We start from the raw sequence: 25,723 nt of genomic DNA, 5'->3' as shown, positions 1-25,723 counted from the left end.
TTATTTTATTTTAAGTAACATTAAGGGTATAACTTGGATGGCCACTGCGTGGCAGCAAATCTGCATGAATGAATCACTAATGCATCTGGAACTTCTTGTAGACATTAAATTGTACTGGTGGCTTATACTGTACAGCAAGACTGTTAGCTCTTTCTCACCCACCCTCCTGTTTCGTTTTTTAAAATTAATAGGAGGTTAGCATTGTTTCCAGTTCATCTCCAACTTTTTCATCTTTCCAAGTCCATGATGTTATTTGTCTCCTTGTATCTTCCAAGGACCTGAACTTTGTTACCGTCTGTTGCCTTTGGGAGAGACTCATGTTTGATATTGCATCATGGTGTCACCTTGAGGCATAGACAACTCTTGGAAATAAAAACTTGGAGAAAGCCACAGAGGGAGAACTTAAAATAATAATAATAATAAATGCTGAAGTTTTTCTTCACAAAACTGTATTTGTTGCATTTGATTTTTAAAAGACAACTTGTTTAAAGCATTCAGGGTTTTTGTTTTCGCCTCCCCCAGGCCATGAATCGGTCTCTTGCTAACGTGATCCTTGGTGGGTATGGCACTACTTCGACAGCTGGTGGGAAACCCATGGAAATAACCGGCACGCATACAGAAGTGAATGTGGACAGCGCTGTTGACATGATAAAGGAAGCCAACAACATCATCATCACTCCTGGTAAAACTGAAGCTGCTGCTCATGACTACTGCTTTTGTAACCTGTGCCATGGGAACCAGATTCTATGTGATGAACAGTATCCGTAAATTAAGAACATTTGCTCTGCTATTGTATTACAAATTGTGGAAGACAATGGCCAAGCCAATACTGTTACCAACCTAACTTCGTATCCACACCTAGTGCCTAGTTCCTTATTAAAATGAAATAACAATAACAACAATAAATATAATTTATTATTTATACCCCGCCCATCTGGCTGGGTTTCCCCAGCCACTTTGGGCGGCTTCCAACAGAATATTAAAAACATAATAAAACACCAATCCTTTAAAACTTCCCTAAACAGGGCTGCCTTCAGATGTCTTCTAAAAGTCAGATAGTTGCATTTCCATGAATAAATAATCTTAAGTGTTTGGGTTCTCTCCCTATCATTCCTTGTATTACTTGCTGCATTCAGGCAACACCCACACCATACATTTCAAGCATATGGCTTCCCTCAAAGAACCCAGGGAACTGTAGTTTGTCAAAAGTGATGGGAATTTTAGCCTGGGTGTCATAAATTATACTTCCCAGTTAGCAGCAGTATCCACTGTTATTGGGGCCGATCATTTCATTATCACCTGTACTAAAACTAAAACCCTAACCATCACATAATAGAGGTTTCTGTGGTTGAAGACTGGTTACATGGGAAAGTAAAGACAACCAGCATGGTTAATTTAGTTTGTGTGTTTCTCTCCGTGTCCATCAGTTAACCTGGCAAATACATGAGACATTGGTAAAGCACTTCACAGCATCTGGGCTTTTCTGCTTCTCTGCAGGTTATGGTCTTTGTGCAGCAAAGGCTCAATACCCAATTGCTGACTTAGTGAAAATGCTGAAGGAACAAGGCAAGCATGTCAGGTGAGTGTTTTTTGACTGGGAAGGGAAATAATGCACAGAGGATCAGGTGGTTTTATTGTTTTGAAAACCACAAAGAGGTTTTGATGATTAAGCAGCCTCATTGAGACGATTGTATTTCTGGCTGAAGAACCCTTGCTGTTCTGCATGCAGTTCCTTCACTTCTTCCTCACAGAAGCCAGGAAATGAGGCAATATTCAGTTAACCATAGTAAAGGGACCCCTGACCATTAGGTCCAGTTGTGGCTGACTCTGGGGTTGCAGAGCTCGTCTCGCTTTATTGGCCGAGGGAGCTGGCGTACATGTGGCCAGCATGACTAAGCCGCTTCTGGCAAACCAGAGCAGCGCACGGAAACGCCGTTTACCTTTCCACCGGAGTGGTACCTATTTATCTACTTGCACTTTTTGGTGTGCTTTCAAACTGCTAGGTGGGCAGGAGCAGGGACCGAGCAGCGGGAGCTCACCCCGTTGCGGGGATTCGAACCGCCGACCTTCTGATCGGCAAGCCCTAGGCTCTGTGGTTTAACCCACAGCGCCACCTGTGTCCCTTAACAGGAACCAGGGAACTGTGGTCAGTGGTTTCCTGACAAGTGAAGGCATGAAGCTGAATTTACACCATGGTTTCATACTCTACCCTGTTTGGGAGCTGTTTATAGTTTGTTGAAGACTTCCTGGCTTATTTCCCATTCATGCAGGGTAGCATCAAAGCAGCTGCACTTGGGGCCATGAGACTTGCTCATATTTTGGCTTATTAAGCCAAGATGTAACCATCCCAATGTAGCTACTGTGTTAGGGGAACATCTCTCTCCTTCAGTATCTTATCTATACATAAACACACACACACACATGAGCTTTTTTAGTGGTAGCATCTGCTTTGAGGTTTTGTTTTGCTGTTTACAAGCAAGTGGCATGGAAATTTTATGAAATAAATATATCCTAGAGCCCACTCTTTCGAAGTAAGTCAAGAGTTTAAAGAAAATCAGTTAAGGCTATTTTTTTCTACCCAATGTTTGTTTGTTTATAATATGAACATGTGCATCCTGTGTTGTAAATTGGGGTTTTAAGCCCAATTTGAGGTGCTGGTATTCACCTGTAGAACCAGCTCATTGTTTCCTGGGGGTACTCAGGGGTACGCAGTACCACCCCCAGCACTGGTTAAAAGTGTGGCACTTAACTGTAACAACTTCATGGTGAGTACCGGCACATTTTTTTCTAGAAGAAAAGCACTGTGTAGAACCAGAAACAACTTGGGACTAAGTTATCTAACTTCACCATTCAGCCTTGCAGCTCCTTGTATGCCTGCCCCCAAGTGCGATCAAATATATAGGCAAATGAGAGATTAACTTTCTGGTGGTGGGATGCAAATTGCTTTTTCTCTGCTGGCCTTTCTCATCTATGCTAGATGGTTTTCTCACAAATGATTATGTGGCCCTAAAGAGTTTTAAATTGGTGTATTTGAAATCTAAGGCTTAGCTGGCTTGAGCTTTGTTTGATTAGGTGAAATGAAAATGAAATGAAATGAAATTAATTTATTACGGTCATAGACCAGAAAAAAAGCAAAAAACAACGGTAGTTTACAAGGGGAGTAATGGTGTCAATTAAAAAAATTATACATTGAGCTTTGTTTGATTAGGTCTTCTCTTATTAAATTAGTTCTGTGGTTCTTAATTTCTGGAACAACACGATGGTTTTTGTAATCCTCTGCTTGTTTGTGGTGTGTGTATTAATACCGCATGGATGCTACCTTCCATAGATAATCATTCGGAATGGGGGGCATGATGGCATTATTGTTGACCACTTTTTCATTTGGGTGAACGTGGATTGATGCTTAAAATGCCAGAACTGCTTGTGCTGCCCATTGAATTCCTTTGAAACATGGAGCTGCTGTTGGATCTTCCAACAATTAATACAAAATGGGTGTTGCCATCATTTAGGGATAATTCTGACATTTCAGGTGTAGCATGACCATGCTTGCTGCTGTGTTCTAAGCCACAATCACTTCTTTATAACACCAGGAGTGTGGCCCACCAATTTTTAACAAAACAAAGTGCTTGCTATTCTCTCTCTCTCTCTCTCTCTCTCTCTCTCTCCCACCAACCTTTTCTTTCCCTTTGGCTCCTGTGTGAGCTAGTGTTTAAGTCCCCCCCCACCCCATTTTCTTCTTTTTTAAAACCTCAAAGCACTAAAGACTTTCCTTTCTGCGTCAGCTCTGTACAGAATAAATGCAAATGGAGTAGATGCTAGAGCCCATTTTGGCAAGCGTTTGTCACAGCAGTTACCTGGAGGGATTTATATGAAAGAAGTCTGTATTTACTGTTTGCGGCATGTTGGGTCTTTCATCACGTTCTGTTGCACCCATGGCGTTCATTGAGTGCAGCTGCTTGCCCCGCGCTTCCTGTCGGCCCCACAGAGCCTCAGGACAGCGCTGCGTCCCAGATGCGGTGGCACTGCCTGCACATCTGTGACAAATAAATGCCAGCACAGTCATGCTATGGTCATCAATGTATAATACCTGTGCTGCGCCAAGAAAAAATTGCATCTGTCATCCTGATGGCACGCCTCATGTCTGTGATTCAGAGACGCTGTGATTTTGGTGAGCCTTGCGCATAGCCATAACATGTTCCAGAAAAGAAACAAAAAAAACCCTTGGAGATTGTGTAACATGTAATGTTAATACTGAGACTTGCGACTCAGAAGCGTAGGAGAGATTTTGGGAGGGAAACAGCATTTCCTAACATCACCATTGGACATAAGGTTTTCCTTTGCAGCAGGGTTGCATCTTTAACGTATTACTAAAACAAGGCAAAAAAAAATATGTGCCTGTAACATAAGTTCCTGCTGTTTTCTCCCTGTCTGTATCTTACTGCGTAATACAGTAAGTATCTTGGTGATGGATGTGCTGTGTTTCTCAAGGAAGCGTTTCCAAAGACATTTCCCCCCCTTGGGCTGATTTTTTGCCGGAAGCCTAATGGCTAAATAACTTGCAGGCAAATACAGGAGCAGGCTCTTTCAATAAGCACTGGGTTCAAAGTGAGGTGGTAGCAAACCTCTGCCTGTGCTGTTCTTTTATTTTGAGATGGTTGTTGCACTAGATGCTGGTATTAATTGAACGATGAAAGCAGAGCAGCAAGCAGCGACCATCCACCAAGGTTGTGATCTTAAGAGCGCAGTTGCTTGCAACCAAGTCCCATTGAAGTCACGGAAGTTTTTAACAAAGCGAAAGTGGAACTGGAATTGAAGCATCAGAAAATTACCCTTTAGTTGGGGAGGCATCGTTTCCAGCCTTGCATTCCTGGAAGGGGAAGCAAATGGTATGTGACAAATAGAGAGCAGGTACACTGACTCCCAGAATCATCAGTCAAGGCAGCAACAAACAAACACCCACTATTGCCATCGCCACCCATGGGCTAGGGACAAGAATCACACTCAACAAGGATGGGAAAGGGGGTCATAGCATGTCTCCAACAACAGAAAAGGGGGTTTTCAGGTCTATTTGTGAGTTCTTTTTTATAATATTTTTTATTAATTTTAACATATAAATTATAAAATATACCACAAAACTTATCACTTATACAATCTTTTTAGACTTCCATCAGCACCTCTGATGATCCACCGTTTTAACCACTTCTTATGCATTTCTTAACTTTATATTGCCTTTACATCTCTTAACAAATCATCCTCCCCCTTGTCCATTTTTACAATACTTCTAATAATACTCCTCACAAAACTTCTTGCAACCCTACAAACGTCGTCTGTTCTTCACAATTACTTTTCAAATAGTCCGTAAATTTACTCCAGTCTTCCGTGAATTTCTGGTCTCACCGGTTTCGAATCCTTCCTGTTAGTTTATCTAATTCTGCATAGGTCTATTTGTGAGTTCTTAGAGGTGAACTGTTGAAGGCATTATACTGTGAATCCCAAGTAGGGAGAGCACTGTTGTGGTCATGTCCCACTTGCAGGCTTCACACAGGCATCTGCTTGGCCACAGTGAGAACACGATGCTGGACTAGATGAGCTTTTGACCCCATTCAGTAGGACTCTTCTGATGTATGTTGGCTACTGGGGTAAACAAGTTGCCCAACTAGATTGGCTTTTTGACCTGATTCAACAGGGCAGCTCTGGCATTTTTACAAAGGAAAGTGTGCTCTGCATCTGCTCCAAGTTGTTCATTCCCAGGGCCTATGTCGTTCTTCAAAACCAGATTCTGGATCTGATCTCAGGCTCTTATTGAGCTCTTGGTAGGGAGTAATATTTCATGCAATTCCCGGTTCTATAAGGCAGATCACTGTTTCCATTTTTGCAGACTGGGAATTCTGGTGTGAGCAACACCATCATTCATCCGTTCCACTGCATTCATGGGAGTTGGGATTTGAACCCAAGTCTCTATGGAACCATGCTGACTTTTGTTGGCTCTGCACCATTAATATATTAGGGCCCAGAAAGCTCCTTTTTTAGTTTACGGTACCGTTTAGGATTCTTTTAAATAGTCTGTGTAAACTATTTTCACTCAATTTAATGTTCTTCATAATATGTTATATGTCTTGTTTGAAACACTGAAACATTTCACTAATTCAGCCTACTAAATGCCACTTCTAGAATTTAGACTTCATGTAACATTGAGAACAGGTGAACAAGTATTATCACAAACAGTATCCACCCCCCCCGCCGAGTACTTAAACTGCAGAATGTAAATATGCCCCACTGAAGGCATAAGATAAACACCACAAACCTTGTAAGTCAAAGGTTTAGTGTCTCGCAGCTACAGAACACAGCTTAATTAACAACTGTTTGTACCACTCCACCATAGCCAAGCCCTGTACCCTAAAATACACATGACTATTTGGACATTGCAATGCAGTTCTACTCCAGGGATATCAGAAGCTTCCGGAGAGAGCTGTAAATCCTTTCACAGTTCTCCTTCTCCTGTGTCTACATGTTGCATACAAGGAGTTGCAAAACTCTGTTGTTCAGTTATTTATTTATAGGAAACTTCTCCCTGACTTTTCTGCTATACACAGCACCCAAGGTGGCTTGGCAGTTAGGTCTAACAGCTGTGATAAGGACTGTGCTTTGTTTTTTAATTTATTATTACACAGGGAATCCTGTCTTTCCTCCAGGGAATTCAGGGTAGGCTACACAGTGTGCCCTGGTGGTCCTTCTGCACAGGAAGGTCTGCCTGGACCACAGACTGGACTTGCATAACGTCTGATAGGTTGCTGCACCATGCAGCCTCTGGACATGCCCTGCTTCCATCTTGGCCCATAAGTAGATGCACTAAAGATCTCTACTCACAAGTTCCGTTCCAGCATTCCTCACACTCCCCAAACTGTGTTTTTGCTGCGTTAGCAGCACTGAAGTGTATCGGCTGTTAGAGGAGGGGTAGTGCCTCTGGCAGAGAACATGATGTGCTCCTTCTTGGGGTAGTTTGTGCTTTTAATGCATAGTATGGATGTGGCCAAAGACTCTGTTTCTAGCTTCACAAGGACAACTTCCTCAAAAAGTGGGACCATTTCCAGCCTTTCTCTAAAATGTGCTTAAACTTAACCACAGTTCAAACTCTTATTTTGCTTAGCTTATCATTGGATGGGGCTCCAGTGCTGGCTACGAATTTGGCAGATGCACAGGACGTTCTTTAGGGGTGTTATTTATTTATTTATTTATTTTTACAACTCAGCAGTGGAGAAGCCCCACTGGTGTGCGGCGAGGCTGCCCAACTGGAATAGAGCCAGAGGTCCTTATTGTAAAAAGCTGGAAATAATAGGCTTTCACTGCCCTGACACAATGGAAGTTCATGCGTCCAACCCGTCACAGAATTTGTCTGCTGTAATTTAATTAATAATCTTATGTGCAAATAGCTTCTGCCAAAATTTCTGAGACATAAGTGATCCTAGTAAGCTACATCTGCTCGATGCCTATCTCTGCTTGCTCAATAGCATTTCTGAGCACTGTTAAGAGTTATAAATTTGCTGCGTAACATGCTCTGCTAGCCACTCTGCCTCTGATTATCCCGGTGCGTGCAATCTCTCTCTGTTCCCAGTATCCACTTGGTTGGCAGTTTTCCTAGAAACACACTCTCTGTTTTCGTCAGAAATATGATATGAATGAGAGAACATATGAACATCCTTAGGAGTGTTGTGCTTGCTTGGAATACATGAGAATCAGAGTTTACAGAGGACAGGTCCCAGAGACCGGAACCTGTAAAGCAGACTGAGAGATTAAAAGTTTTGTAACCTGTAATGCATTCAACCCAGGCTTCTCTGCTTGCGGTGAAGCATCAGGGGTGTTTCTACATTGCATTCGATTCGTGTGCCATCTGTACAAAAATAGTTGAGCTCTAAACCCACAGTTTTCCACATGCAGTTTCAGGGGTGTTGTATATTCATTCAGCTATTCACACATAATGCTCAAAGCGTGTTCACTCTGTGTACACAATGGCTGAGCTGTTTAAATCAACAAGCACAAGCTGTTTTGCACAAACACTGAGAATAATATAATATATTGCGGCAGCTAGACTGGTGACTGGGAGCGGCCGCCGAGACCACATAACACCAGTCCTGAACGACCTACATTGGCTCCCAGTAGGTTTCCAAGCACAAATCAAAGTGTTGGTGCTGATCTTTAAAGCCCTAAACGGCCTCGGCCCAGTATACCTGAAGGAGCGTCTCCACCCCCATCATTCAGCCTAGGCACTGAGGTCCAGCACCAAGTGCCTTCTGGTGGCTCCCTTGCTGTGAGATGCCAAGTTACAGGGAACCAGGCAGAGGGCCTTCTTGGTAGTGGCACCCGCCCTGTGGAACACCCTCCCACCAGACGTCAAAGATAAAAACAACTACCAGACTTTTAGAAGACATCTGAAGGCAGCCCTGTTTAGGAAAGCTTTTAATGTAGGAAACCTACATGACCTGAAGGTGTTGCTGTGTAATGCCAGGTCAATGAGGAATAAAACCACTGCCATCCACGACCTGATTGTGGATGGAGGACTTGACCTGGCATGTGTGACAGAGACCTGGTTGGAGGAAGCAGATGGGCCTGTCCTTGCCGCTGCTTGCCCACCAGGTTTCTCTTGCACAGCAACCCAGGTCATGTGGGCGGGGAGGGGGGGTTGCAGTGATTTTTAGGAAGTCACTAGCTTGCACCAGGCGTCCTACTGGGAAGATCCAGTTTTCTGAGTGCATGTTCTGGAAGTTGGGCAATAGGGGCAGTACAGGATTCCTTTTGGTGTACCGACCTCCCCGCTGCACCAAGGATTCCCTGTCTGAGCTGCTTCAGGTCGTGGCGGATTTTCTCCTGGAGACACCTAGTTTGGTTGTCCTAGGGGATTTTAACATCCATGCCGACACGACCTTACAAGGGGCTGCTCGGGACTTCGTGGAAAGCATGGCCTCCATGGGGCTGTCCCTGAATAAGTTTGGCCCAACTCATAGTCATGGACATGCCTTAGACCTGGTGTTCACCTCTAGTGACGTGGGTGATCTGACACTAAGTAAAAGTGTAACAAAAGAAGTGCCATGGTCAGATCACTTCCTGGTGCAACTGGACTTCTCCGCGACCCTTCCCCTCTGCAGGGAGGTGGGACCAATTCGGATGGTCCGCCCCCGCCACTTAATGGATCCAAATGGTTTCCAGAGAGTGGTAGGGGATGCCTTATCCCATGTTGATGGCCTTTCAGCTGATTCCCTGGTGGCCCGCTGGAATGCGGAGTTAACCAGGGCTATCGACTGTCTGGCTCCGAAGCGCCCTCTCCGATTGCATGGAGCCCGGACAGCTCCGTGGTTTTCTTCGGAGCTGAGGGCGATGAAACAATCGCTGAGACGGCTAGAGCGTCGGTGGCAAAAAACTCACTCCGAATCTGACCGGACACAGGTTAGAGCTCAATGTCGAGCCTACCAAGTGGCGATAGCGACGGCGAAGAAGACTTTCTTCACCGCCTCTATTGCATCTGCAGAAAATAGTAGCAGGAGACTTTTTCAGGTGGTTCGTAATTTAACGGAACCACCTTTACCACCGGGGCTTTGTAAAGACCCCAAGATCTCCTGCAACGATTTTGCAAAGTTTTTTGCAGATAAAATCACTCATATTCGGAAGGAGCTAGACACCACCGTGGGAGCAGGGCTGGGGCGGGAGAGTGCTAGAGTCCTGTCTGGTCAAGTTGCATGGAATCGATTTCAATCCATTACCCCCGAGGATGTGGACAGGCTGCTTGGATGCGTGAAACCAACCACCTGTCTCCTGGATCCTTGCCCATCCTGGCTAATAAAAGCAAGCCGGGAAGGGCTGGGCGATGGGCTCTGCGGGGTGGTGAATGCTTCCCTCTGTGAGGGAGCATTCCCAGATCCGCTGAAAGAGGCGGTCATCAAACCGCTTCTTAAAAAACCATCTTTAGACCCGGCCAGTATGGCCAACTATCGCCCAGTCTCAAATCTTCCATTCTTGGGCAAGGTGATTGAGCGCGTGGTTGCTGAACAACTCCAGGCACGCCTGGAGGATGCGGACCATTTGGATCCCTTCCAATCGGGATTCAGGCCTCATCATGGGACTGAAACTGCCTTGGTCGCGCTGGTTGATGATCTCCGGCGAGCTAGGGACAAAGGTGAGAGCTGTTTCCTAGTTCTGCTGGATCTCTCAGCGGCCTTTGATACAATCGACCATAACATTCTTCTGGACCGTCTAGAGGGGCTGGGAGCTGGGGGCACTGTTATACAGTGGTTTCGCTCCTTCCTCCTGGGCCGTGTTCAGAAAGTGGTGGTGGGGGATGAGTGTTCAGACCCCTGGGCCCTCACTTGTGGGGTGCCTCAGGGTTCCGTCCTCTCCCCCATGCTTTTTAACATCTATATGAAGCCGCTGGGAGAGATCATCAGGGGGTTTGGACTGGGTGTCCATCAATATGCAGATGATACCCAGCTCTACCTCTCTTTCAAATCAGAACCAGTGAAGGCGGTGAAGGTCCTGTGTGAGTGCCTGGAGGCGGTTGGAGGATGGATGGCGGCTAATGGATTGAGGTTGAATCCTGACAAGACAGAAGTACTGTTTTTGGGGGACAGGGGGCGGGCTGGTGTGGAGGACTCCCTGGTCCTGAATGGGGTAACTGTGCCCCTGAAGGACCAGGTGCGCAGCCTGGGAGTCATTTTGGACTCACAGCTGTCCATGGAGGCGCAGGTCAATTCTGTATCCAGGGCAGCTGTCTACCAACTCCACCTGGTACGCAGGCTGAGACCCTACCTGCCCGCGGACTGTCTCGCCAGAGTGGTGCATGCTCTAGTTATCTCCCGCTTGGACTACTGCAATGCGCTCTACGTGGGGCTACCTTTGAAGGTGACTCGGAAACTACAACTAATCCAGAATGCGGCAGCTAGACTGGTGACTGGGGGCAGCCGCCGAGACCACATAACACCGGTCTTGAAAGACCTACATTGGCTCCCAGTACGTTTCCGAGCACAATTCAAAGTGCTGGTGTTGACCTTTAAAGCCCTAAACGGCCTCGGCCCAGTATACCTGAAGGAGCGTCTCCACCCCCATCGTTCTGCCCGGACGCTGAGGTCCAGCGCCGAGGGCCTTCTGGTGGTTCCCTCATTACGAGAAGCAAAGCTACAGGGAACCAGGCAGAGGGCCTTCTCGGTAGTGGCACCCGCCTTGTGGAACGCCCTCCCATCAGATGTCAAAGCGATAAATAACTACCTGACATTCAGAAGACATCTTAAGGCAGCCCTGTTCAGGGAAGTTTTTAATCTGTGATATTTTAGTGTATTTCTGGTTTTTATGGAAGCCGCCCAGAGTGGCTGGGGAAACCCAGCCAGATGGGCGGGGTACAAATAATAAATTATTATTATTATTATTATTATTATTAATGTTTAATAGACTATTGTATTTTAATATTCTGTTGAAAGCTGCCCAGATGGGCGGGGTATAAATTATTATTATTATTATTTTATTTTAGGGTTGGAAGGGACCTCAAGGGTCATCCAGTCCAACCCCCTGCAATGCAGGAATCACAGCTAAAGCATTCCCGACAGATGGTCACCCAACCTCTGCTTAAAAACCTCCAATGAAGGAGAGTCCACTATCTCCCAGGGGAGTCTGTTCCACGGTCAAACAGCTTTTACTGTCAGAAAGTTCTTCCTAATGTTGAGTCGGCATCTCATTTCTTGTAATTTGAATCTGTTGGTTTGGGTCCTACCCCTTGGAGCAATACAACAATGCAAATTGGTTTCCACTGCTGGTTCTTAACCAAGGAAGACATTGCCAACAAGACCTCAAATTTAAATTGTTACTGTTCATAACACACCAGACGAGAGAAAGACAAAATAAGATGTATGTTAGGGATGATTAGGAAAGTGACAGAAAATGTAACTCCAAATAATATAATGGTGCAACCACACTAGGAATAATAGGTAGAGTTCTGGTCACTCAAAAATGGAAGTCAGCCCTGAGTGCTCACTGGAAGGACAGATCCTGAAGCTGAGGCTCCAATACTTTTACCACCTCATGAGAAGAGAAGACTCCCTGGAAAAGACCCTGATGTTGGGAAAGATTGAGGGCACAAGGAGAAGGGGATGACAGAGGACGAGATGGTTGGATAGTGTTTTCAAAGCTACTAACATGAGTTTGACCAAACTGCGGGAGGCAGTGGAAGACAGGAGTGCCTGGCGTGCTCTGGTCCATGGGGTCACGAAGAGTCGGACATGACTAAATGACTAAACAACAGCAACAAACAACAATTGTCCCTCCCAAACCTTGAGGGAGGGAGAAGAGAGATGAGTAAGAACATGCAACCAAAAGATGCATTGTAATAAAAACTGCTTAGATATAACTTATATTGGAAACACAGGGGAACTGCATCTCTTGCCTGAATTCTAACACAGACACCCACATTGGAGTTCCTCTAAAAATTATTGTGCTTCAGCAGGGTTTTGGGGTTGTTGTTTTTTTGGAAAGAGGAGAACTGTTTCACATGGCTTGAATTACTTAGTGGCTGACTGGCTGAACCTTTATGCTTCTTAATATTTTGTCCTATTTGTTTTGCTGTTGTATATCTGATTCTACATCTGGTCTTTGCTAGAAGGACTGCAGTTATTTTCCCTCTAAAGTATCCTTGGGGCTGTGTGCCGTTTGCAAACATGTTTTGTGAGGAAAAAGCCTACTGTTTCTATCAGCCTTCCCTACCCCTTCCGTCCCCCAAGTTTCTAGCCCCTATGGTTTTTAAAAATAGGGCTGGAAACTGATTGCTGCTTCCATGTTAGTTTAAAATTGCAGAAACATTTCCATGAGATGCTCAATTAAGGGGAAGTATATGTATATACATGTATAAAAGGAAAAAAAGTATGCTACAAATCCAGAAGCAGCTTTATGAAATGTACACTATCCTGGAAGTACTGTAGACATGTGAATACATACTTCCTGTGTTGATAATTTTAGGGCCAAATGAGACATGTCACAGGACGTGGTCCTTGTGGTCTCTTCCAACTCTATCATTCTATGATTTGAGAACAAGGTCTACTTTGATTTTTCTTTAGCTCAAGGCAAGGAAGCACTGCAGGTACTGGTTTTAGTTGCAAAACAGCACAGGGCAAAGGAATGTCTTATTTAGTGTTTCCCTGTAGTTGCTTGTGATTTCTCTCTATTTTTTATCCCTTGAGGAGGTCCTGCTCATGAATCTCCTTGTTTAGTCCCTAGATGCTCAAGTGGCTTGGCAATCATAACACAGCAAGTAACTAGCTTTGGTTAGTGCTCACACCAGCAGTACCTTAACCCTGCAGAATGATTCTTTCTAGAAATGTGAAGCAGGGCAGTGGAGATTTCACCCCTCCCATACCCAAGAATCTCCTGATGATCTCCTGAGGTTTCTGCTGACTCTACAGAGAGGAGGAGCAATGTACTGCTCTCTACTTAATTAGTCAAGTGAGTGAATCTGTGTGAGAGAGAGTCAGTCAGTGTGTCGGAGAGAGAGTGCAAGAGATCGTGTTTATAGATAAGATTGCTGCTAAGAGCAGCTGCAGGCACTCAGAGTATAGCGTTGATTTATGCTCAGAATATTTAGCTCTGTATATAGTTTTGTATTATAGCTGTAGTTATAGAATAAAGGAGGATATTTTACAGAGCTGCTCTCCGAGTGGTTTATACTCTGCAAGACTCTGCAAAACGCTGCTGCGCAACGACTGTATTATTGAGACAGTGAATCCGGTGCTCTCAGCTCCAAGCTGTGAGTCCACAGCACTGTGACCTGTTCCTGTGGGAAAGGAGGTCTCTGGCAGTGCTACCCAGCTCGCCTAGCCCAGTCGGGCTGTAGTGCATGAGTCCAGTTGGTACACTGGCTCAAGGGCGATGCTGACATCGGTTATGGGTCCAGTCGTCTGACCAGTCATTGTTCCAGTCATCCCAGTCGCCCCAGTCGCCAGAGGTGTCTGTTGCTGATCGCTGGACGGCGGAACGGAGGCTGCATGCTGGACTGATTTGTGGTGCCTAGAAGCAGAGCTGTGTTGGAGCAGAGTGTTCAAGCTGCCGCTGTTGCTGTTGCTGCTGCTTGAGGTATGTTGCTGACTGCCAAAGAAAGAAGATAGCATCCCTGTTTGCCTGTTAATTGCGCTCTGAGTGGGAGAGAGAGTGGCTGAAGAAGTCCAAGGCTTTATCTGTGTTTGCACGAGGGAAGTGTCTTGCTCTAAGTAATAGCAGACATGGCCTGTGCACATTCTGGCCAGATGGCTCTGTCTTTTCCCCTCCTCACGCCTGAAAACTATGCAGTTTGGCAAGTTAAGATGAAAGCGCTTTTGCAGAGGGAAAAGCTATTTCACACGATAGAAGATGACCCTCCAGATAAAGATGATGATGATTGGGCTGAGTGGCATGCTGCAGATATGAAAGCCCGAGGGACAATTGTTTTGAGTGTTTCAGACCACTTGCTGGTGAACTTAGAGGGTCAAGAGACTGCACAAGCTGTTTGGCATAAGTTGAGAGATATGCATCTGAGACAAAATGCTGGTTCCAGTGTGATTTTCTTCAAGAAGCTGTGCAGGTTGCAGTTGCAGAAAGGTGGTGATTTGCCTAGCCATCTATCTCAGTTAAAGCGTCTCAGACAGGACCTTGTTCAGCGAGACCTGGCTATTTCAGAGGCTGTGTTTGCAATGCTGATGATAAATAGCCTAGATGATTCTTATGATGGAGTAGCTGCCCAGATTTCTACAATGCCTGCTGACCTGCTAACAGAAGATTATGTGTCTAGCGTGCTCCTGAATGAGTGGGATCGCAGACAGGCTGTTAGAGAAAGCCGGGACTGTGCTGTTAAAAATGTGCTTGAAAATGTGCATGAGTCTTCAGCAGGGGAAAGTGAAAGTGAAATTGCTGCTGTTAAAGCACTAAAGTTGAGGCGGTGCTTTTCATGTGGAGCACAAGGCCATTTGAGTTTTCAGTGCTGCAAGAAATCTTCAAAGAAGAAGGGAAACTTCAGAGGCAGAGGGGGAGGACGACGAAATCCCCAAGCACCTGCTACTTCAAAGGCCTTGATCTCTCGCTCTTCCAATCAATGTGGGCGGAGTTTCTTCGTGATCGACTCTGGCTGTTCCAACCACGTAGCCAAAGATAAGGATCTCTTTGTTCAGCTTGAGAAGCAAGAGAAAGAAATTCATCAAGCAGATGGGACAGTTCTCACGAGTGAGGCTAAGGGAACTGTGTTCTTAAAGAGCCTGAATGCAACTATTAAGAATGTCCTGTATGCGCCTGATATTCAGGACAATTTGTTGAGTGTTTCCCAGCTTGATCATCAGGGTTTTAAGGTGGTGTTTGCTAAATCTCGCTGTGAAATTCGTCGAGATGGCAAGCTCATTCTATATGCAAAATGTGTAAATGGTTTGTACCAATTGCCTTTTGTTTCAGGTACAGGTACTGCTGAAGCAACTGAGAAAGAGTGTTGCAATTTGTCTATTGATAAGAATGAGAAGATGCATGACCAATGTATTCATTATTACCACCGTGTTTATGGTCATTTGAATTTCCAGGCTGTGGCAAAAATGCCTGATATGGTTCAGGGTATGAAGCTGAAAGAATGTCCCTACCACATGAAATGTGTTTCTTGTGCTGAGAGTAAGGCAAGGCAAGCTCCCAAAGGTACAGAGTCTGGGAGAGAGGCCAAGAAACCATACGAAGTCATTCATGCAGACTTAGTGGGGCCTCTAGCGCTCTCTAGAGGCAATTCAAGGTTTTTCATGGTCCTGATAGACTCCTATTCAAAATATGTTTGGGTCTATATGCTGCAGAAAAAGTCTGAAGCCTTTACTAAGTTTCGTCAGTTTTGTAAATGGCTCAGGAATGTACATAATGAGAATGTACATTGTTTTTTCACTGACAGGGGTGGAGAGTTTTGTTCAGAAGAGTTTGAGGCTTTTCTTTCTGAACAGGGCATTGAGCATAGGACTGCCACGCCCAGATCGCCCTGGCAGAATGGTTTATGTGAGAGAATGAACCAGACCCTGCAGCAAGGAATCAGAAAGCTGTTACATGATTCGGGGCTGCCCGATCCCTTTTGGGCCGAAGCTCTTTCGTTTTTCTGTCACGTGTATAACAGGAGGTACCAGTCTAGTGTAAATTGCACCCCATATGAGATGCTTCACGGAAGGAAGCCATGTGTGAAGCACTTTAAAATTTTTGGTTCAGAGGTTTGGGTGCACACCTCGCAGGGTGACAAACTGAGTAAGCGTGGAGAACATGGTGTTTTCCTAGGATATGAGAAAGGGTCTTATCGTGTCCTGATCACAGACACGAAAACCATAAGGCTGACCAGGAGCATTGACGACAGTCCACAATGGGACAGAGTTGGCGTTTTTCAGTGCCATCCCATTTGTGATGATTGTGCAAAAGGGGCAAAGAAAGTTAAGAGGGAGGCAAGTTCTGATGTGATTGATAATCCTGATGCCAATGTAGATCCAGATGATGGCACAGATTATCAGAGCCCAAAAGCCTCAGGTGAGTCTGACGCTGACTCAGACTTAGCAGCTTCATATACTTTAGCTCCCCATTCTCCCAAAGAGGAGGAAGCACCAGAACAAGAGGATCAAAGAGTTTTGAGCAGATCCGAGAGAACCACCAAGGGTGTACCACCGAAGAGGTTTTCTGAAGAGTTTGCAAAGGCTGCGGTCACATGCAACTCTGGTGGGGTTTTTAAACCTAGCATGAAGTGTGCTGAGAGTAGTAGCACAAAACGCTTCATTTATTTCCTTACCTGACATTTGAAGGATCAGGATTGAAAGAGCAAGCATGTGTTTAAAGTGGTTTGTTCAAATCTGCCTAATTAGAAATGTCAATTTGTATCTGAGAGGAAGAAATGTGTGTGAAGATTTTTCTAGAAGCTGCTTATTCATTTGTGTATTCACAATGTGTATTTTGTGTAAACTACAGATTGAGGTTTATGCTTTAACTCTTTCCTAATAGACACAGAGTGGTTGAAGTAACTGTTTAATGATGTGATAAGGTGTCTTAGATAAGGGGGGAGAGAGATACCTGCAAATATGTTACCAAGGTTGTAAGCAGAGAACAACTTTTGGAGTGTGTGTGCAAATTGCAGTTATGTTAAAGATTCTTGAAATGGTCGGATGAAATGGGGGAGGATGAGGAGATTTCACCCCTCCCATACCCAAGAATCTCCTGATGATCTCCTGAGGTCTCTGCTGACTCTACAGAGAGGAGGAGCAATGTACTGCTCTCTACTTAATTAGTCAAGTGAGTGAATCTGTGTGAGAGAGAGTCAGTCAGTGTGTCGGAGAGAGAGTGCAAGAGATCGTGTTTATAGATAAGATTGCTGCTAAGAGCAGCTGCAGGCACTCAGAGTATAGCGTTGATTTATGCTCAGAATATTTAGCTCTGTATATAGTTTTGTATTATAGCTGTAGTTATAGAATAAAGGAGGATATTTTACAGAGCTGCTCTCCGAGTGGTTTATACTCTGCAAGACTCTGCAAAACGCTGCTGCACAACGACTGTATTATTGAGACAGTGAATCCGGTGCTCTCAGCTCCAAGCTGTGAGTCCACAGCACTGTGACCTGTTCCTGTGGGAAAGGAGGTCTCTGGCAGTGCTACCCAGCTCGCCTAGCCCAGTCGGGGCTGTAGTGCATGAGTCCAGTTGGTACACTGGCTCAAGGGCGATGCTGACAGAGCCCTCAATAGCCGTCTGTCAGATAATATATGCTTACATCAGGCCTTCCATATCACCACCATCTTTTCCAGGACCACCACTAAAACATGTGCTTAAACACAACTCACCCAGTTCTCTGAACAACCAAAATCAAATATTGGAAGCAGGTTGTCACAGATAATTAGGTGATCTGGGCATGGGAAGAGTTCTCCTTAAAGAAAAAAGAAAATCTTAATTACACCTATGCTTCTGTGGCCTAATTTGACTGTACTCACACAAGATTGGTGTCCTTTGTTTTGTTTTCAACATTTCTGTAGAAAGCTTGATGAAAATATTTGGCCGGTGTGCTAAAATGCTGGAGAAATGTTCATATTAAGGATTAGGTATGATAATGAAACACTGAGCATCATAATTGCCATTGTATTAGTTTTATGTTGAACCCTCTTTTAGACAGAGCAAATCAAATCTAGTGTGTCTGCGTTGACAAATTTCCTATACAGTGGTACAAATTATATAAGGTGGGGAGAAGCTTCTCTATACTTTCCTCACTCCTGCTCCAGAGCTCCTGCATGTTTCTCAAATACAGGCCAGGGTGTTCCAGGAATACAAAGCAAAGCTTCTGAAAAACATGTTTTTAATTCCCAAGTGGACTTAATTAAGCAGGTGGTCTTGCCCACCTCTTCTTGCCACAGGTTTAATCTCTTCAATAATTTCATGGCAACAATCACCCCCATTAACTTGATAAATTCAGCAGTTCAGTCCTTGTGTATTTGAGACTTGATCCAGAAGCAGCTAAATCTTCACTATTTGGGCCAGAATCTGGGCTCTAAAGAAAATCTCTATGTCATGTTGAATTGTTGTAGACAGAGGTTTTTCACACAAGGACTTTTTACCCTTGAGGTGTTTGTGAAAGGCTTTTCAAGTTCAGCTAAATTTTAAACCCATCAGTGGCTCCCAGCTCTTAGTTCTTTGGTATAGTCCCAGGGCCAGCATTGTGACATGATTTGGATTTTTTTTTTTAAAAGGCAAAAATCCCCATCTTGCTTTGAACTGGTTTTAAACATGAGGAATTTGGAGTGTTGAATTGGCTTGTGGCTTTTGTTGTAAAGTATGCAAATAAAATTAAAAGACCTAGCATTTTAAACTCAAATCTAAACTCGTTTAGGCAACAGCTTCACATTGACACTGTTAGTAGTAACCTGCATGATTAAAGCAATCACTCATTTATACAAAAGCATACAAGAAGAGGAGGGACGTGGGTGGTGCTGTGGTCTAAACCACTGAGCCTCTTGGGCTTGCCGATCAGAAGGTCGGCAATTCGAATCCCTGCGACGGGTTGAGCTCCCATTGCTCTGTCCCAGCTCCTACCAACCTAGCAGTTCGAAAGCACCTCAAAGTGCAAGTAGATCAATAGGTACCACTCCAGCGGGAAAGTAAACGGCCTTTCCGTGCGCAGCTCTGGTTCGCCAGAAGCGGCTTAGTCATGCTGGCCACATGACTTGGAAGCTGTACGCCGGCTCCCTTGGCCAGTAAAGCGAGATGAGCGCCGCAACCCCAGAGTCATCTGTGACTGGACCTAACGGTCAGGGGTCCCTTTACCTTATTACAAGAAGAATCATAGAATTGTAGAGTTGGAAGGGACTTTGAGGGTCAGTTAGCCCCATCCCTTGCAATGCAGGAATCTTTAGCTCACCATGGGGCTTGAACCCACGACCCTGAGATGAAAAGTCTCATGCTTTATCCTGTTTCCCACAGTGGCCAGCCAAAGGCATATGGGAAACCCATGGGCAGAATATGAGGGCAATGTTCAGCCCTTTCCTGCTGGTGCCTCCTAGCTACTGACATTCAGTGGCATGCTGCCTGCCTCTGCTTCTGGAGCCATCATGAATAGTAGCCATTTATAGCCTTATTCAATGAAATTCAATAAAATTGTCTAACCCCCTTAAATCTGTCCACATAATGCATGTTGGCCACCACAACATCTTGTTGCAAATTCATGGTTTCAACTATGTACTTTGTGAAGAATTACTTCCTTTTGTCTTTCTCAAATCTTTCACCATTCTGCTTCATTGGAGGACATCAGGTTCTAGTATTTTACATATAAGAGAGGGGAGGAAAAAAATCCCCTCACCCTATTTCTCTTTCCCATTTCATTCACAATTTCATATACTTCTATGTCTCCCTTACTCACCTTTTTCCCCCTAAACTAAATGAATGCTTTATTTGCTTTGTCATTAGGAAACCACGCCAACCCTTTTTTGTTGGTTTTTGCAAACCTTTCCTAGCTCTACAATATCCTTTTTGAGTGACCAGAACTCTACCTATTATTCCAATTGTGGTTGCACCGTCATATTATTTGGAGTTACATTTTCTGTCACTTTCCTAATCATCCCTAACATACAGGATAAGGCTATGGGCGTTTTCCAGTCCCAAAGATAGCAGGCCTCTGAATCTCAGGTTGGAAGAATGCTGATCTCCTTCCAGGACTGGATGGGATTTTGGTCTGACCCCTCAGGGTTCCTATGTTCTTAACTTACCCTCTCAGCCTTGGGTTTCCATATTTAACATGTGGGGTTGTACTCAAATAATGTGCTGTGATAATTAATAAGAGAAGAGTTGGGGAAGAGTTCAGTGGTAGAGCATCTGCTTTGCATGCAGAACCCAGGATTCAATCCTCAGCATCTCTAGCTAGGCTGGAGAGAGACCCCTGTCTGAGAAACCTGGAGAGTCTCTGCTACTCAGTGTAGACCAGGGTTTCCCAAACCTGGGTCTCTAACTATTTTTGGACTACAACTCCCATCATCCCTAGCTAGCAGGACCAGTGGTCAGGATGATTGTAACTGTAGTCCAAAAACAGCTGGAGGCCCAAGTTTGGGGAATCCCTGCTGCAGACAATACTGAGCTACATGGACTCAATGTTCTAAAGCTTCTTCCTATTTTCTTTTTATTTATTTTATTATGTACCACATACATGATTTCATTGCCTCTTTCTCCCACTACCCTCAGGTTTGGTATTCATCCCGTCGCTGGACGCATGCCTGGGCAACTGAATGTGCTACTCGCAGAAGCCGGTGTGCCATACGACATTGTCCTAGAAATGGATGAGATCAATGAAGACTTCCCAGGTGAGAGAGCCACTCCCTGGTCCGTTTTTGCTTTCATCTGTGTGTGGTTTCTAAAATGCTAGCTCACAATGTTTCACTTTGATTACAATATGGAAATTTGCAGTCTAAATTATGTCAGGTTCTTATCTGGCTCACTCTGTCATTGTTATCAGTTCCCTTACTAAATGCATGCATTGGAAATTAATATTTCCATGCTGCTCCTTATCATTTTAATCTAATTTTTTAAGCTTCCAGGAAAAACAATTTAACACTCGCCAATAATTAATTTGGGGAAGTCCACCTGTACTGGTTTTATATCTCCATGTGATAAATTGAAGTTTCTGCATCTTCATGCTACTATGATGCAAGCGGCTAACTGTTGGAATATTGAGTTCTGTTCATAATTTTGTGTGTTTGTATGTGGTCTCCCCCCCCCCCTTTATTCTTAATGCAGAAACTGATCTAGTCCTTGTCATTGGAGCTAATGACACAGTTAATTCAGCTGCCCAGGAAGATCCAAACTCCATCATTGCTGGAATGCCTGTTCTAGAAGTTTGGAAAGCAAAGCAGGTAGGCTCCAAAACATTGTGGCAGAAATTCCATGTTTTCTCAAACTCTTTAAAGCTGTCATCTTATTTAGAAACATAATACTAATTATTCCTCAAGCTACCACAAATTTTCTGCCTACTTTCTCCTGAACTCTTTTCCAATATGGACAGGCTAGAAGGCACTGTTGAGAGGGCAGGGAAAATTTGCAAACTTTCACCTGGAAGAATGTCTTCCAAATTATTCTGCCCATTGGGAATTACATAGTGGAATATTGTTGCTTTCTCCCACTGCAGGGAGCTATCAGTGCCTTGATGATATAGACTGCTGTTACTCTATTTCCACAACTCCTCTTGGACCTACCGTATTTTTCGTTCCATAACTCACGCTTTTTTCCTCCTAAAAAGTAAGGGGAAATGTCTGTGCGTCTTACGGAGCGAATATGCGGTCAATCGCTGGGTCCCTTTCTGGCCCCGCCCCCTTGCCCAGGCCTCCATTGTTGAATGTTCTGCAGATGGAGGCTGTTTGTTTCCCCAGCGACATGTGACTGGCTGATTAGATTATTGGTCTAGAAACTGTAGAAACGACTCCCTTTCCTTTCCTAAAGAAGCTACAGAACTGTGAGTTGAACCCCATAAAAACAGATTTTTTCCCCTTTGCAAGTAAGCTTAACAACTTTGAGCTGATCCTCAAAAAAAGGAACTTTTCCCCTTTGCAAAAGAAGCTGCACAACTGTGAGCTGATCCCCCCCCAAAATGGGGCTTTCTCCCTTTCCTCCTCTAAAAACTTAGTGCGTCTTATGGTCAGGTGCGTCTTATGGAGCGAAAAATACGGTGCTTGCCGCACCCGTATTGAATAAACAAAAAGTGTTGCAGTTATCCCTTAACAGAGTATGGTCGACTTTTCTGAAACGGGTGGGGGAAACCTTTAGCCCCAACCTGACAACAGAACAGTTAATGTGTATTGCAATATTTTTTTTTCCAATGGGGTTGCTCTATATAAACAACCACCTTCTTTTGTGTTGTTGCTGAGTATTTATACCTGTGTCATATCTAATACAAGTTCCTCATTTCAGGTCATTGTTATGAAGAGATCTCTAGGTGTTGGCTACGCAGCTGTGGACAATCCAATCTTTTACAAGCCCAACACTGCTATGCTGCTTGGGGACGCTAAGAAGACGTGTGATGCCCTGCAGGCCAAAGTGAGGGAGTCCTACCAGAAATAAACACCTCTTGTTTAAAAAGCTATCCTTTGGCCAGTATGAACAAAAAAATCTAAAATGTGTAATCTACGTCAAAAGTCGTAGGTTGTTCTTGAAACAGAGGTTCAGAAAAAAAAGTGTTAAGGGTGAAAATTTAACTAACAGTATATAAGGGGGAGGGGGGACCCAAAGTGAGCTCTCTTGTGGGGCTGGAACATGGATTTTTTAGAATTCTTGAATGCAGTGCATTTCAGAGGAACACAATGACACTCAGGAATTTGGGGGTAAATCTGTTCATCTAGTGTGACATGAGATATAAGGGAAGCATTTATACATGCGGGGCAGCTGCTGCCATTTTTAAAATGGGTCATTTGGCTTCAGTTCTTGTTTATTGGTTCCAAGTGAACACAGAATTCAGCTGATTGGCTCTTTTCCAGATCTCAGACCCCTTAGCTGGATATCTTAGATTTTGGCTGGCTTCTTACTTACGACCTTCTAAAATCTATTTTGTGCTACTTTTGAAATGCATTTTGATACATTCACAACCGATGTGTTTGAGATGCTGGATATGGGTGGTTTCTTGTCCAACATACTTCAGATGCTGGGGTGTGGGTGGATAGTTACAATTCTAGACCACCTGAAATACATTTTTAATTAAAAAAATCATGTGGGCAGCATAGAAACCCAATAAGCTTCAGGGAGAAAAAAAGATTCTGATTACTGGTCTTCCTTTTTAATTTAATTAAGATTACCATTGAAGCTACAATTCAGTGGTATCGGGGGTTATTTGACTTCCAGTGCAGCCTTGATTTTATTTAGTGCACTTGAGTGGAACTCAAATGTTTGACTAATAAAATGAATTTGTCATGTTTGCATAATGATGTAGCAACCGTCCGTAGTGACAGAGGCAAAACAAATAGCTGTAATTGTGTTAGAAAGCCTTAACATCTGGGCAAGACAGACTACTATGAAGTGAGTTAAACTTAGCCCAACTTGACTGTTTATAAATCCTGATTTTTAACATTGTGCTTATGGTGACCTTCTAATTTAATAGCAGATGAAAATTATGTCCGTTTAGCTACCTCCTTTTCTTGGTTAGTTTCTTTTTTTTAATGGTGAGATTCCCATAAGTTAAACAGCAGTAGATAGCAGAGGACTGGATCCAGCTAGGATCTTCCAGGCCCAGTAAACCAGTAGAAGGGATCCTTTCTCTCAGCTCCCATTCATTTCAGTGGGGCTTTTCTTTTTTTTAAAAAACTTGTCATCTTTCCTTACTCAGTGTCATTCTGATGCATAAGAATATTTAAGCCTCAACATTCCAATGCAAAGTTTGGGCAGCTATGTTTTAGCAGGACCTGTTTGGGACCTTGATTGTGTTGCAGTTGTGCCATACATTTCTAAAGATACAAACCTGTACACCATCAGAGCCCCGCCCCCTACAATAATGCAAATGGCAAAAAGATCCAGAACTTTGTAAAACCAGAACAAAACAAATTCCTTCCAGTAGCACCTTAAAGACCAACTAAGTCAGTTCTTGGTATGAGCTTTCGTGTGCATGCACACTTCTTCAGATACACAGAAGAAGTGTATCTGAAGAAGTGTGCATGCACACGAAAGCTCATACCAAGAACTGACTTAGTTGGTCTTTAAGGTGCTACTGGAAGGAATTTGTTTTGTTCTGACTATGGCAGACCAACACGGCTACCTATCTGTATTTGTAAAACCATATAAAGTAAAACAACAACGACAACGACAACAATTGCTGGGATTCAAACCACCGACCTTCTGATCAGCAAGCCCAAGAGGCTCAGTGGTTTCGACCAGGCATAGGCAAACTCGGCCCTCCAGATGTTTTGGGACTACAACTCCCATCGTCCCTAGCTAACAGGACCAGTGGTCAGGGATGATGGGAATTGTAGTCTCAAAACATCTGGAGGGCCGAGTTTGCTTATGCCTGGTTTAGACCACAGCGACGCCCGCGTCCCATGTAAAACCATATATTCTCATAGGTGCATGCAAACAATAAATAACCGTACCAGTTACTACAGAATACCAGTTAAGACTCCGTTCCAGCTGGTTTCAGGCTACGCACACATTAGTGGCTTCAAATGCAGCAAGTTTGTTTTCCATTTCTACGGCACATTAGCACTTTCTGTACATACCAGAGAGGGGGCGGCGGTGTCTTCACCCAATGCACATTGCCCGATTCATTCCCCTGTGCCTGCAACCCTCAGACTCCCATTCAAGGAAGCTGCCACCTGCACTTCTGCAATGGCTGTCTGAGCTGCGCAAAACGCATCTTAACCGCATCTTGCGTTTTCAAATCGGATGGCATCTGGTTTGAGGAAAGCACATAGGAGCATTTATCAAGAAACTACAAGATACACATAGATTGCGGTTAACATCATGTACGCTCTGCTTTCAATGCCAGCAGTGGGAATGCAGTAGAGCCAGCGTAAATACGGTAATGTGTACACAGCTGCAATCTTCTATCAAGTTTGCATAACAAAGCAGTGTGTTAATTGGTATCGTTATTTATTGAATGCTGCATTGCAGCCATAAGGATTCAATGTGCATTTTTATAAGGTTCTGCGTCTTGCTATTTGTCTTATTGCCCTCCCATTTCTGTACAACCTACACATTAACATAGTCAAAGAGAGGACCATCATCAGAGTTAGTTTTGCAGTGCATAGTGATGCCTTTAAAGGCTGCAGTTTCCAACTTGCCTAAAATGTTGTATTTTAATTTGATGATATACAAGCAGTTCGTAAAGAGGACCAGAAGTACCAATGTTAACCTTCCTATTGTTTGTATTATGGAACGCGAGAGGATTATTAAAATAAATAAATAAAGTGAACCAAATCTCACGTCCTTATTGCAGTATTTTGAAAAAAAAACAGGTTTTCTTCATTTTGAAGTGTGTGTGTGTGTGTGTGTGTGTGTGTAAATTTACTGGGTACAAAATTGCTATTTTTCACATTTTAGCAGTCCCCTAGTTTGCGTAGCTCTTTAATGGCCAACAACTTGAACCAGTCCTTCAAAAATCCGTTACCTATTCACTTAGAAGTGCAAATGGCAAAGAAAAATAAATTCGAGCCTTTAAAATAATACTGCCCCATTTGTTTCAAACCCACCAGCATCTTCTGCCTCCACACTCTTTTACTGCCAGCTAAGGAGTCTT

At 44.0% G+C, this 25,723-nt stretch overlaps 1 protein-coding gene across 3 annotated transcripts in view; it reads left to right on the top strand.

The window, feature by feature from the left end:
* The window catches only part of NNT (nicotinamide nucleotide transhydrogenase), a 60,683-nt gene extending 36,659 nt beyond the window's left edge, over window positions 1-24,024 (top strand). For all 3 annotated transcript variants that reach the window (XM_081881393.1, XM_081881394.1, XM_081881395.1), the window contains exons 18-22: window positions 523-682; window positions 1,498-1,579; window positions 20,698-20,816; window positions 21,250-21,365; window positions 22,417-24,024. In XM_081881393.1, the coding sequence (XP_081737519.1) occupies window positions 523-682; window positions 1,498-1,579; window positions 20,698-20,816; window positions 21,250-21,365; window positions 22,417-22,566 (627 nt within the window). In that variant the 3' untranslated portion in view covers window positions 22,567-24,024. The remainder of the gene's footprint in view (window positions 1-522; window positions 683-1,497; window positions 1,580-20,697; window positions 20,817-21,249; window positions 21,366-22,416) is intronic.
* The last annotated feature ends 1,699 nt before the right edge of the window (window positions 24,025-25,723 follow it).

The sequence above is a fragment of the Podarcis erhardii genome (genome assembly GCF_964252035.2).
Source record: "Podarcis erhardii genome assembly, chromosome: 11".
In the NCBI taxonomy this organism is placed as follows: domain Eukaryota; kingdom Metazoa; phylum Chordata; class Lepidosauria; order Squamata; family Lacertidae; genus Podarcis; species Podarcis erhardii.
Note: the sequence above shows the minus strand (reverse complement) of the source record. Positions and strands in the feature narration are given on the sequence as shown.